A 13,706-nucleotide genomic window follows, 5' to 3' on the forward strand; every position below is an offset into this window, starting at 1 on the left:
CTTCTTCCAGTCTTCACCTTCTTGTTTCTTACAACGTTGTTTGAGCAACGGACAATTTTTAATTGGGAGTTCTGAAATGGTTTTAGGTAATCCCTCCTCTACCAAGCATTGGAGGCTAAGGCAACTCAAAAGATCCAATTTCTCAAGAGAAGAGAGATGAGAGGGAGTGTTACAGCCAAGTTTCTTAAGATTTAGAAAATTGTATATCTCTAGATTAGTAAGAGCGATTGGGAGTAAACCTTCATAGGAGTAAACACCATATCCACTTTGCAAATATACAAGGACTTTAAGGAATTGTTGGTTTCCCAAACCCCCTTTAGTGACGCAACAAGTTTGGCAGAACAATATACCTCAGCAATTCCCTGACACCCATATAGTTTATACAATTTTTCAACCATAGCAACTCAAATGTCCACTGAACTAATCAGCAATCTCATTAACTCAAATTGGCTTCTCATGACCTAAAACAAACTCCACCTGAAAAATTAATTCTAAACCAGCTCCATTGATGAACATAATATAACAAAATTCAAACCCATGCTCAATGGAAATCCCTAAATCATTGAAACCATAATGAAAAAATCAAAACCCTAAATTTAAACCAAGATGAAGGGTAAGGGATTGAATCTCTACTATGCCAGCAACGAGAGGCTAGGGCGCGAGCTCTGGTGACAAACACGATGGAAGGTGACAACAAGAAGAAACTATGGCGACTTGGCGGCGAGTTCGACCTCAAGCGGAACGATGAAGAGCAGCCAACGACGGTCTCAATTGATGGCAAGTGCGGTTTTGTTCCGTTACTACGAGGAAGACGCAAATTCTGACGACGTGTACAAATACTTGGAGCATTGAACCTTGAACTTAACCATATCCCTACTCCAGTTGATTTTCACCGACCTCACATCCTTCCTCCTCGTCGTAAGAAGGAAATCCTTCGCACTCTCTTGTGCTCACATGAGGCAAAGCAGAAATGTCCTATGAAAAAACCAAACTTTGGGCTTAAAAACAACAAGAGCAGAAAAGAAAGGATGTTGGACTGAAAAACGAAAAAAAGAGAAGAAACGTACCACGATGAACGCTAGAAACACAATGGAGAACACCAGAGAAGCAATGCAGAATGCCAGAAACCAATGTAGAACGCCGATGGAGGAGATTCAAACAAAAAGAAATTTGGAACGAAGCTGAAATAAATGAAAAACGCGAAACTACAACGAAACTAAAATGCACATGACAGAATATCTTTATTTACTTTTAAAATAAAAATAGGCACTATCTAGTTACTATATAGAAAGCGTTTATCTAAAAAAGTATGGTGTATAAGTTCTATTTCAAATTATAAATTAATAAATTATTAAAAATTAATAATAGATAGCGTTTTTTCTTAAAGCGGTATCTATTCATATCACAATAGATATCGTTTATTTATAAAAGCATTAAGCACTGTCTATTTCTCATTTTGTAGCAGTGTTTCTGAAGCTAGAGTAGGGAACACAAACACTGCTATATCATTTCAGTAGTATCTGACACTCCTTAAACTCAATTCAAGCACATACATTTTATTCATCTGTCAGACTGAGACAGATAAAGAGAGAAAAAAAAGACATAAACTAAAGACACAACATCATCGTTTGATTCCGAGCAGATAGGTAACATTCGGGAGCCTAGCCAGTAATCTGAACGGGTTTCACATCGGGCTTCTTCACTTCCTCCTTGGGAACAGTGACAGTGAGCACTCCGTTCTCCATAGCAGCCTTAACCTCATTGACTTTGGCGTTCTCCGGCAGGCGGAAGCGGCGGAGGAAGCTGCCGCTACTACGTTCCACGCGGTGCCACTTGTCGTTCTTGTCCTCTTTCTCCTTCGTCCTCTGTCCGCTGATCTGAAGCACCCTTCCCTCCTCGATCTCCACCTTCACCTCTTCCTTCTTCAGCCCCGGGAGATCCGCTTTGAACACGTGCGCCTCCGGGGTCTCCTTCCAGTCGATGCGCGTGTTGGCGATCGCCGCCGTCTCGCTCGAGACCTCGGAGCGCGGAAAGGAGAGTGCGGTTTCGAATGGGTTCCACACGTCAAGGGAGAAGGGGTCGAAGACGTTGGTCGTTCGCCCTGTGCCGAAGAAACTTGGAATGAGCGACATCGTTTTGCCGAGAGTTGTTGATGGATAGACTGAGGTTATTGTTGATGTGATTTTGTTGACTGATGAGAAAGTGGAGAAGAAGAAGCGTATTTATATGGAGTTTGGAGAGTGTTCGCGGGTTTTGAAGAAGATCAATGAATGAAGAAGATGCCAGCGTGGACGTAGAAAGAACCATGAGGATGTTTCGGGAACAAACAAACTATATTTTTAACAAACTACTGCCACGTGTACGGCTGTATTCACATCATCGATTACCTGCATTTGCATTTGCATATATTTTTCGGACAGTATCATTAAGTAAGTAATATTTTTATTTAAAATTACATATTATAAATTAAAAAGCTAAAATCAAGATTGTAAAATCATACATAGTCATGAGTATGCATAATTATTGGTTTTTAAAAGATCAACCACTTAAAGATGAAAATAGAAAGATGATTAATTTTAAAATATTTTATCTACAAATTTTACAATTAACAATTAAATTAACCAATCTTTTAAATATTACCCAAAATATAATATTTTTTAAAAATAAATTAAGACTAAACTCACGTATTAAAAGAGATTAAAGTATCCAAAATTAATCACGTCTGTTAATTATCACATCAAACAATACTTCTAAAATTCAAACCGTTCAATCAGAATAATTGAAAAGCAGATACATGTGAAATGACGTGATCGCCAATGATAAATCAACGATTCTGCCCTGTTCCATTTACACATTTAATTCATTTAAATTATACTAAACCAATTTACTCAATTCGTATTAACAAAAAAGATATATTTCAAGGGCCAGTTCCCCCTTTAATGTAACATATGTACACAAATTTAATTTTCCGAAAAATATGTTTTTCTTTTATTTCTTATATTCTTAAAAAGTTAATATATTTTTTTATCGATATATAAATATATTTTATCCTTCCATGCAATACAAAATAACATGGTTGATAAATTAGCCTTTTAAAAATTGTTAGAAAAATCGAATTAATAATATTCGTAATTGAACGATTCATACTATTAATGTATACAAAATAAACTAATAAGAAAATGCCTAATATAATAACTATAAAATATTTTTTACAGTTTAAAATTTTAATATAAAATATCTTTATCTAAAGTGTAAAATAATTGAGAATAATAAAAAAAAAATTGAAACAATAAAAAAAAGTAATATATATATATATATATATATATATATATATATATATATATATATAAATAATATGTGGCATCCTAATTATATAGAAGAGATATACATAATCAAGACGTTATCATGCATAATAATTGAAAGCAAAGAATAATTAGGATTATAGTCAGTCATACTTAAACAATAGAAGAATCTAGAATTGGAGTATCATAAACCTCCTGTAAAAAAACACTAGGAATTTAAAACTTTAAAAACATGATAAAGTTCTTCAGAATAACTTGAAATCAATAGAATAAGGCCTAGAGAACTAAGTTGCAGTATCTCTGTTTCCTTCCAAGGCTGTCTCTAAAGTAACCGCCTCGCCATCTGCTCCCATCCAAGTGGATGATCATCGCAAAATAAAACACATACAACATGGCACAAACACAAACAAATGCAAGGGTGAGCTAATTATACAAAAAAACATACAATTAAGAGCATGTACATACAAGAGAGTAATTTAAAACAAATAAGATAAAGCATCAATCATATCATGTTAAATACTAGACTTGACTCGTCCGGACCTTAGAATGACAGTCGAGCTATGGTGGGTCATGCACCCGTGGTGGCTTGTGGTACTTGGGCTCCCCCGCCCTACCACACTCATGAGGTTAGTCTGTTCCGCGCCCTGGAGCATGATGGAAGCCTCCAAGACTAAGACCTCCTGCTACTCCTTATCACATGGTTCAATCCTCTCTACATGAGAAGAATGACCATTGGAGCGTTAGGAAGACCCCTCCTACTTTCATTCTAAAACACTAAGAATCTCACCGAGAGATTTTATATTTACCACCATCAACAACCTTGAAATCATGTCTCATTCTTTCCAACGTCATATACCTTTGAACCATAACCAGACCACACATTTGAGCTTTAAAGAATAGTCATATATATGTTAGAACATGCTTCACAACCCAAGCAAAATAGCCAATATTCAACACAGAGCAAACTCAAGAGAACATGAAACAAATACTACGCTTTTTGCAAGGCACACACAACCCGCACAACGAATCAATGCTGATTCGCATAGCGCACCAGGGTGTCGCATAGCAAAACTAAGTTGTTTCGCATAGCGCTCAAGATTTCGCCTTGCGAATTAACTGGATAGAGACACCAAGCCAGTACCAGTAGCGCAACTCACCCAACCCGCTTTGCGATTTAATCTGAATAAGTGACAGACCCTAGGTCTCTCGCACAACGCACCTGGGCTGCACAACGAGAGAGCCTGGCAGAGAGCTCCTCCCAGGAGCGACTCGCTATGCGAGACAATCCACATAGCGAGTCTGCATGATCTGCAGAACGCCCATTTTGCAGAATCATGCAACTCATGCCCCTCATACCAATTTCAACCTCCCAACCTGACTTCCAACACCCCAAATTCGTGATAAGCACTTATTTAAACTTGTCTAGATGGATTTTAACAATTATGCAATGATTCTAAAATTGTTTAGGCTTGAGATCAACAATAAAACACTCAGTCTCATAACTAAGGGGCTCCAATTCAATTCTACCAATTCTAATGAGTTTTAGTTCAGTCTTACATGCTTAACAAGTTTTAATTTACTTATTTAAACTGCCCAAACAGACCAAATGCACCCAATACCCCAATTGCACAAAATCTCCTACTCACTTTCCTTCAAACCACTCAAAATGCTTCCCTAATTGTTAGAATACCTTCTAAATTGCTTAATACTACATAATGCTTGCTCCCAACCTCACCTCACCACCCAATTAGTCACCGGAGAGGGTTCATATGTCTGAACGCATCAGACTCACCTTCGGCGCTAGCACATATGACTAGTCACAACTGATTGGACCAGGCCAGGGCTACTCTATGATCAGGGATGTGCCAACTTAGGTTTTTAAGACCCCTCTATCCTACCAACAAACATGCTCTCAACACACCAGTTATTTATCTAAATTACTCAAACTATCCTATTAGACTCTAGACCTCAACTGTCCAGTTTCAACACCTCACTTTCCCCCAAGCTACTTAGAACACCACACATAACAATAATTGTAATATCAAGACCAAAACACTGCAGGATTACAAGTTAAGACACTCTCAACACACCAGATTCCAGCTTCAAACTTATTCAAACAGAGTATGATCAACATACCACCAAATCACTATTCATACATTTCATTTCATACAACCCAGATACACCAAACAATCAATTATAGTTCAAATATTTCATCAGCTCAAATCACAACAGGTATATATTTTATAAAATAAAATCACATAGAATAATTAGCTCCCTTTACCTGGGTTCTCATAGTACATCTAACTAAAGACCTCGACAGTACCTCTCACAGCAATAGGAGCTCTACCCAACCATACAAGTCACCAATTTGGTGTAGCGTACAACTCTTAGAGCTAGAAGGTACAGAGAAACAAAAGGAAAAACATACGAGGCACATGAAAAGAGTAAAGTGGCATGCCCTAGCTTAAGAACAGTGAAGAGAAAGGGGAAAAATGACTTACTAGTCGGAATGGAGAAATGTTCGGATTGAATAGAAGCTATCTATGCCAGGAATGATTTGGCAGCATCAAATCAAAATTTTAATGGTTCAAGGTTTTGGAAATGTAGAGAGAAGGTAGAGGATTTAGGGCACAAAAGTTTGAGAGAGAAGGGAAAACTTAGCAAATGAATTCAGACTTTTGAGGAGTCTCCCCTAAGGCCAGGTTGTCATTAATCTGATGGGCCTGGCTGCCCCAAATATTAAGGCTCAATGGCTTTAAAATAATTTTCAGGCCTTAACATAGTACACCATAATTACCAATTGAAAACCATACAAAAACAAAATATGATAGGTTAAAATTCTTTTAAAAGTTTCTTACACATGTAAATAAAGAAAGAAAAACTCTTATTGATAATGTAAACTGAGAAAAAAATACAACTTGATATACAACCTAAGGTATATATGAGAAAACATAAGAAAGAATTATGAAATGCTTAGCAAAATGAAAATGTTTGACAAAACCATTAAGGGGTTAGAAATTTGTAAAAAATGTTAAAAATTTGTCATTAATAATTTTTTTTACATATTTCGAACTGGCTATAATATAGTGGTAAAAATAGGTAATATTTATTAAAAATTAATTTGTTGTAAAAAAAAAATTGTCGAGCTTCAAAACATCGAGCTTCAAACGTCAGGTTTCAGATGCCAAGCTTCAAATGTCGAATTTCAAACAGAGAAGACCATAGCAGCAACATGATGGATGTTCGTAGAAGAAAGAAACCACCTAATGGATGTTCATTGGTCGCATGACGTCAGTAGCGAAGGCAATATGTAATGTTGGAAGGGGTGAGATCCATGAAGACAAAGAAGCTTGGATTGAAGAAGAGATAAAATGGGCGTTCACAACGACAACGATTTCATTTGAGCGAGGAAGGCGTGGCCACAGGTGAAAAGGTTTTGGTTTGCTGTTATGTTTGTAGAATTCATTTTGGGGAAGGAGGAGGCAACATCTGATTTAGAGGGTGAAATTTTATTTGGGCGGAGATTTGGGCGAAGATGTAGATGAAGAAAAAGTTGATTTAAACCCTTTAGTTGTTCTTATTTTTGTGGGTTTTTTCCTATTTTGATCCCTTTTTATTAGAATCCCCAATTGAGTCCTTAAAACTGCTAATTTGAATCAATTGAACTCCTACCGTTAAATTTACTTAACGAGGTTAAGTTTTTGCACAGGTAGGAGGTTGATGTGTCAATTTTTTAAAACGTGGCATGGTTTAGGCTTTTATGTGTGGAATTTGGTAAAATGTAATAATATAATATTAAGGAATTCTGAAATGGGATTTAGGGTTCAATGAAATAGAATTTTGGATTAAAAATCCGAGAAGAGAGTGCATCACAAGCTTGCGCGAAGTCCTTAGTGGAGATGATATAGAATTCATTAGGGCTTTCGAGCTTCGTGATTGGAGTTTTGACATGAATCACAAAGTCGTTCTACGTGTGCGTGAAGTTGTTCGAGTGGAATTTGGTCGAAGGTTAGTATCTCTACTATAGATAGATATGAATTTAATATTCGGTGCTTTTTGTTGTTATCTGGGGATGCTTTTTTGAATGTGGGGTTGGGGTTGTCTAAAAATGTGGTGTTTGCATACTGCGCTTGTGGTCCGCCATGTCTCCCATAGTTACAGTTTGTTTGTTCTCTCATTATCACTTTAATAAGCGGTGTTTTCTTTGTCGTTTTAGGGTTATTTGTAGATGTAGAATATTCTTGATTGTGTTGTGTGATGGGCGATATAGAGGTTGTTATTCACCATGGGGGAAAGTTCGTCAATGACGGCTGCCTGAAGTATGAAGGGGAAAATGATACAATGTATTTTGATCTTGACTTATGGAGTTATTTTGTTATAGTGAGTGTAGTAAAAAATCTTGGGTACGATGAATTTAAGGACTCGTGGTTTTTTGTTGGATGTGGTCCTGTATTAGATGATAGGCTAGAAGCCTTGTGTGATGACGTATGTGCCATGCATATGGTCACTTTAGCTCTGTTAAATGGGCAAGTTCATTTATATGTTGTGCACACTATGTCTCAACCTGATGTGATTCACATGATTGAATACAATGTTGATGAAGGAGGTGACGAAGTTGCACCTAAGGTGAATGAGGGTGGTGAGGGGGTACGTGCTGATGATGAGAGGATAGAAGTTGTTGTTGGTCAAGTGAGATGACAGAAGCAAATAAAGTTAAGGGTGAAAGGATAGAGGTCGTGGAAGGTGATGGTGAGGCTAAGAGGACAGAAGTAGATGAAGATGAAGTTGAGGGTAAAAGGATAGAGGTTGAGGAATGTCATGCTGAGACTAAGAGGACAGAAGCACATGATGGTGAGGCTTACACAATAGATTTAGAAGACTTAGAGGATATAGAAGTAGAAGTCCATGATTGGAGTACATTGATGAAGGTTGAAAAACAGTTATTTTCATATGTCATTTTAGACCAAAATACTCCCTCTGCTGCTTAGAATGAGCTTAAAATCAAGCAAAACTCAATAAATGAGTCTGTAGAGAGTCAAAAGCTATTTTTAGCAATATTATGCTTGTTTTGCATTGTTTTGTAGCATTTTTGAGAAAGTGAAGAATGGAGTTGAAGATGAAGGTCTTAGACTCAAGAAAATGGAGGAAAAATGAAGAAATGAAGAGTTGACGTACCGCCCGGCGACAAATTACACCGCTGTGCGGTCCAGTGCGCGGAGTTGGCACCAGGCAGTGCAGCCAGGTGGATTTGCGATTAGAGGCAAACCGCCGGGCGGTAGACCCCTACCGCCGGGCGGTAGCGCGGCTTGAGGGAAACCGCTGGGCGGAACAAGTGTGACGCCGAACGATTGTCTGCTGGGCTTGGGCCTGTTTTCTGTGACACTCCTCAGCTATAAATAGCCCTGTTGCGATTTCAATCGGATTCTTTTGAGAGGAGGGGGCGGCCAGACCTAATTTCACTCTCTGGAGAGGATCTCTTGGATGCTTAGGCTCCATTTCTTCTTATCTAGGGTTTTCTTTTCCATTCTTCATCCTTTTTTCATCTAGATTCACCATGACAATGGTGAACTAAACCCTATTGTTGTTGGGGGAAACAATGTAATCTTTTGATACTCTCTTTTATTGAAACTCTTGTTTATTTATATGATTTCCATATGCTTTGATTATTAATTGTTGCATTCTCATTTATGCTTAATGCTTTTATCGTTTAACTCATTCAATAATTGTTGTCTGTCTTTATTGATACGGGGACGTACAGTAATGTCATGAACTGGTGAGTGATTCCTTGATTAAGCAATACCACCTAGGGATAGGGGTAGGACGATCAATTGTTTTTCACTTCTGCTCTATAATGCATTATTAATTGCTAGGGGAAGCTAGGGATAGCAAGCCAGTAATTAGTAACAGGCTCTTTTCGCCGAGGGATCGGGTTAAGGGTAGGCCAAGAAAGTTGCATAACAATTAGTTAATCAAGCAAATAAATCAAGAGGAGTAAATAAGAGAGAGCAGATAAGATGAAATTGTAAACCCCCAACAACTCCATTCATCCATCGTTTTCTTCTCGTCAATTGAATCAATCTCTTTTGCATGTTTATATTTTGTTCTCATACCCAATTAATTAATTTTTATTTTCAAGTTTTACGATCTTAATTCACACGAACGATAAGGCCTTTCGAGTCTCTTGGGAAACGATACTTGGACTTACCATTTTATTATTACTTGAACGATTTGGTACGCTTGCCAATCCGTTAATATACATCACACGATGGTGAAGATGGTGAGATGAATAGTGAGGATGGGTTAGTAAACATAAATGTGCAGTGTGAATTCAGTGAAAGTTTTGGTAATATGGAGGTTGGGGTTGAACTTGTTTTACTTGGGTCTAAATCGGATATGGAAGAAGATGAGATTAGTGATTCTAGTTTGTTCATTGATGAATGACAATTTGAGGACTTAACATCTCCTGACATAAGTGATGAAGAAAGTGAATATGAAGATGGGTATGGGAATTTTTCGACATTTAGTATGCCAAAAATAATGCTTGATTTCAACTGGGAAGTGGGAACATATTTTGTGCATAAACAAGACATCTTGGATGCCATCAAAAGTTATGCAGTAGAGAATGGGAAAAATTTGAAACTTGTTAAAATTGATAAAAAAAGAATAAGGTTTAAATGTTTGGGATTAAAAGGAGAATGTCTGTGGGTGACATATTTTGGTTTCATGGATGCAGTAAAATCATGGCAACTAGGGATGGCAAAAAAACCTGCGCCCGCGGGTTTTCGTGGATTAAACCCGTTGTGGATAGTTGGTACCCGCGGGTACCTACACCCTGCGGGTAGCGGGTTTTTTAATACCCACTCGTTATCGGGTCAGGTTCGGGTATTACATTATTCGTACCCGCGGGTACCCGCTACCCGTCCAAAAGTTGAAATTACCTTTTTATACTTAGTTTAAATTAGGTTTTATGATTTTAGTTGTGCTTCTTTTCCTCATAATACATCCCCCGTTCCTCTTTGCAGCCTCATGCATGGACCGTGCAGCTCCAACGAAGATATTCAAAAAAATTTCTCCACCAGGACCCACATTGCACAGTATTTCTAAATCTCTTTCAATTACTTCTTTTCATTAGGGTTTTGGGTTTGGGGATGAGATCAATTTTTGTGTTTAGCTTGTTTGGGGGTTTAGGTTACTTTGTGTTTAGGGCTTTTGTAATGCCGGGTAAATATTGCTTAACTTTGTTTTGAAAGTATGAGTGTCTAAGTTGGAACATTCCTGTTGCAGCTGAAAAGCTAGAACAAGCAGAGAATCAGTTGAGACATACTCACGCGTTGAGAAGGCTAACGAAGGTATTGTTATTCTCTACTTCAACTTTAACGTCTTTGCATCTTGTTCTTTCTGAGTTCAGACTTGTAATTGCCACTCAAGTTTATCCTCTTTTTTTGTATGATTTAAATCATGTGTTGGTACCTATACATCTGAACATTGGGTCTGTGATGGATTTGGTGGTTTGAAATTATTCTCCTATGAAATATGATAACTGTTGAAAACCGTTATATTTTTATACTTAATTTTGACATTAAACACACCCTTTATGACTTAGAAATTAGCTTGAAATCATTCATTTTGCTTAAGTTAGAGAATAAGAGAGTCAAAGGTGGTTTTCCTTTTATGCTTGGTTTTGCTTGTTTTAGCAGGAATTAACATGAATTGGATGAAAGAAGCTAAAGTAGTAAGGAGTTGGACTCAAGAGAAGAAGGAGTTCTTTGGTCAACGCCTAAGTGCCAACGCTGAGGGGAAAATCAAGTGTCGCAACCGCCGTTGAGCGGCACTTTCACTGCTGAGTGTCAGCCTCTTCAATGAGTTCACTGCCAAATGCTTGGGCGTCAACACTGAGTGATATTTCTGAGTACCGTTGAGCAATGATCTAGCTCTGAGCGCTAGTCTCTTGGGCCCGGGCCAGTTTCTGCTAATTTTAATGAACTATATATTGATTTGCATGACCTAGAGAGGGTATCTTTTGACATAAAGAGGCGCATAAACACTCTCTTCACTCCTTGGAGGCGAATTTTGGATGCGACAGCTCCAATCTACAAATTCTAGGGTTTTATCTTTCATTCTTTTCATTGTTTTCATCTAGTTTCACCTTGTTTATGGTGAACTAAACCTCCATTGTTATTGGGGAAACGATGTAATCCTTTGAAACTCTCATGTATTGAAATGATTATTGATATATATGCTTTACTTCATTAATTATTAGGGTTTTTCCTCTACACTCTATGCATGCTTTGTTTAACTCATTCAATTGCATGATCATTGATTTTGTCGATATGGACACATAGGGGGAAATCTAGACATGGGGAAATTCTTTGGGAGCAATATTACCTATACATAGGGATAGGAGGACCGATTGCCTTTAAGCTTCTATGCAAATGTAATGCATGATCAATTGCTAGGGAGACGAGACATTTTAAACTAGTAACTAGCAGTAGGCTTTCTTCACCGAGACATCGGGTTTAGGATAAATTAGAAAGTGACATTAACATTAATGAAGGAGTAGAATTCATAAATACATGAGAGTGGATAGGATAAAGTCAGAAACCCCAACAACATAATTCATCCATATAATTCACCTGCGTATTTTCTTGGTCAATTGATCAACACATGCATGCATGTTTATTTTATGTTTTGCATTATAAACACTGATTTTCGTTTCTCAAGTCTTAAATAACCAACAAATCACATGACTGTCTAGGCCAATGAGTCTCTAGAGAAAATGATACTCGGTCTTACCGTTTATATTACTTGTTGCATGTTACTGTTTAGGGTTTAGGTATGTAGGGCTAGGGATCTCTAGGGGGATAGGTGGGGTAGGTGTGTTACGGCTAGGGTTTAGGATTTGAGGTTTAAGGTTTAGGTATACTAGGGCTAGGGGCCTCTAGGGGGCTAGGTGGGGTAGGCGTGTTACGGCTAGGGGCCTTGCTAGGGGCTCTAGGGGGGTCCTCTAAGGGCTCTAGGGAGGCTTGTGGGTCCTCTAAAGGCTCTAGGGAGGCTTGGGGGGCCTCTCTGGGGGGCCAGGAGTGTTAGGGCCTCTAAGGGGCCTAGGGAGTTAGCAGGGCTGGGGGGATCTACAGGGGCTAGGGGTTATTTAGGGTTTATGATTTATGGTTTAGGGTTTATGGTTTATGGCCCACGGTTTAGGGTTTAAGGTTTAGGGATTAGGGTTTAGGGTTTACGGTTTAGGGTTTAGGGTCTAGGGTGTAGGGTTTAGGCTTTATGGATTAGGGTTTAAGGTTTAGGGTTTAACATTTAGGGTTTAGGGTTTAGGACTTAGGGTTTATGGTTTAGGGTTTAGGTTTACTAGGGCTAGGGACCTCTAGAGGGCTAGTAGGGCTAACTGTACTAGGCCTAGGGGCCTTGGTAGGGGCTCTACAGGGGCTAGGAGGGCTGAGGCCTCTAGGTTTAGAGTTTAGAGTTTACGGTTTAGGGTTTAAGGTTTAGGGTTTAGGGTTTAGGTGGGGGAACGTGTGCAAGTGCTAGGGGCCTTGCTTTAGGCTTTAGGGTGGTCTCCTAGGGGGCTTGTGGGCCCTCTGAGGTGTTTATGGTTTAGGGTCTGGGGTTTAGAGTTTACGGTTTAGGGTTTAAGGTTTAGGGTTTAGGGTTTAGGTGGGGGAACGTGTGCAAGTGCTAGGGGCCTTGCTAGAGGCTCTAGGGGGGTCCTCTAGGTGGGGTAGGTGCATTTGGGCTAGGGGCCTTGCTAGGGGCTCTAGAAGGGCTATTTAGGGGGGCTTGTGGGTTCTCTAAGGGTTCTAGAGGGTTTAGGGGGTATTTAAGGTTTATGGTTTAGGATTTAGGTTATAGGGTTTAGGGTTTAGAGTTTAAGGTTTAGGGCTTAGGGTTTAGGGTTTAGGGTTTAGGATTTAGGGCTTAGGGTTTAGGGTTTATGGTTTAGGTAGAGGGCTAGGTGGAGGAAGGTTTTCAAAGGCTAGAGGCCTTGCTAGGGGCTCTAGGGTGTCCTCTAGGAGGGCTAGGGGCCGCCGTAGGGGCTCTATGATGGCTAGGAGTGTTAGGGCCTATAGGTTTAGGGTTTAGGGTATAGGGATAGGGTTTAGGGTATAGAATTTAGGGTTTAGGGTTTAGGTAGGGGGATAGGTTGGTGGAGGTGTGCATTGGCTAGGGGCCATGCTAGGGGCTCTTGGGGGGTGCTCTAGTGGGGTTTGTGGGTCCTCTAAGGGCTTTAGGGTTTAGTGTCGGGGCAAATTGGCAAGTTTACGAAGTCCCACAAGTAATATAAAATGGTAAGACCATGTATCGTATCTTAGAGGATTCTCGGCGCTGAATAGCTTTGTGAAAACAAGATTAATTAAGATTTAAAATAAAAGAGATCATGGGATTGGAGTGCAA

At 38.9% G+C, this 13,706-nt stretch overlaps 1 protein-coding gene across 1 annotated transcript; it reads right to left on the minus strand.

Moving 5' to 3' along the window:
• Positions 1–1,394: 1,394 nt before the first annotated feature.
• LOC106752462 (17.5 kDa class I heat shock protein) lies at positions 1,395–2,207 on the minus strand. Its single transcript, XM_014634143.2, has one exon. It carries the CDS (start codon positions 2,130–2,132, stop codon positions 1,662–1,664), a length of 471 nt encoding a protein of 156 aa, XP_014489629.1. The 5' UTR covers positions 2,133–2,207; the 3' UTR covers positions 1,395–1,661.
• Between the last annotated feature and the right edge of the window lie 11,499 nt (positions 2,208–13,706).

This window comes from Vigna radiata, unplaced genomic scaffold (genome assembly GCF_000741045.1).
Source record: "Vigna radiata var. radiata cultivar VC1973A unplaced genomic scaffold, Vradiata_ver6 scaffold_158, whole genome shotgun sequence".
Classification (NCBI taxonomy): domain Eukaryota; kingdom Viridiplantae; phylum Streptophyta; class Magnoliopsida; order Fabales; family Fabaceae; genus Vigna; species Vigna radiata.

What these genes read in the sequence shown, in the direction of transcription:
- LOC106752462 (XM_014634143.2), bottom strand. Translation starts at nt 2,132, where the DNA reads ATGTCGCTCATTCCAAGTTTCTTCGGCACAGGGCGAACGACCAACGTC.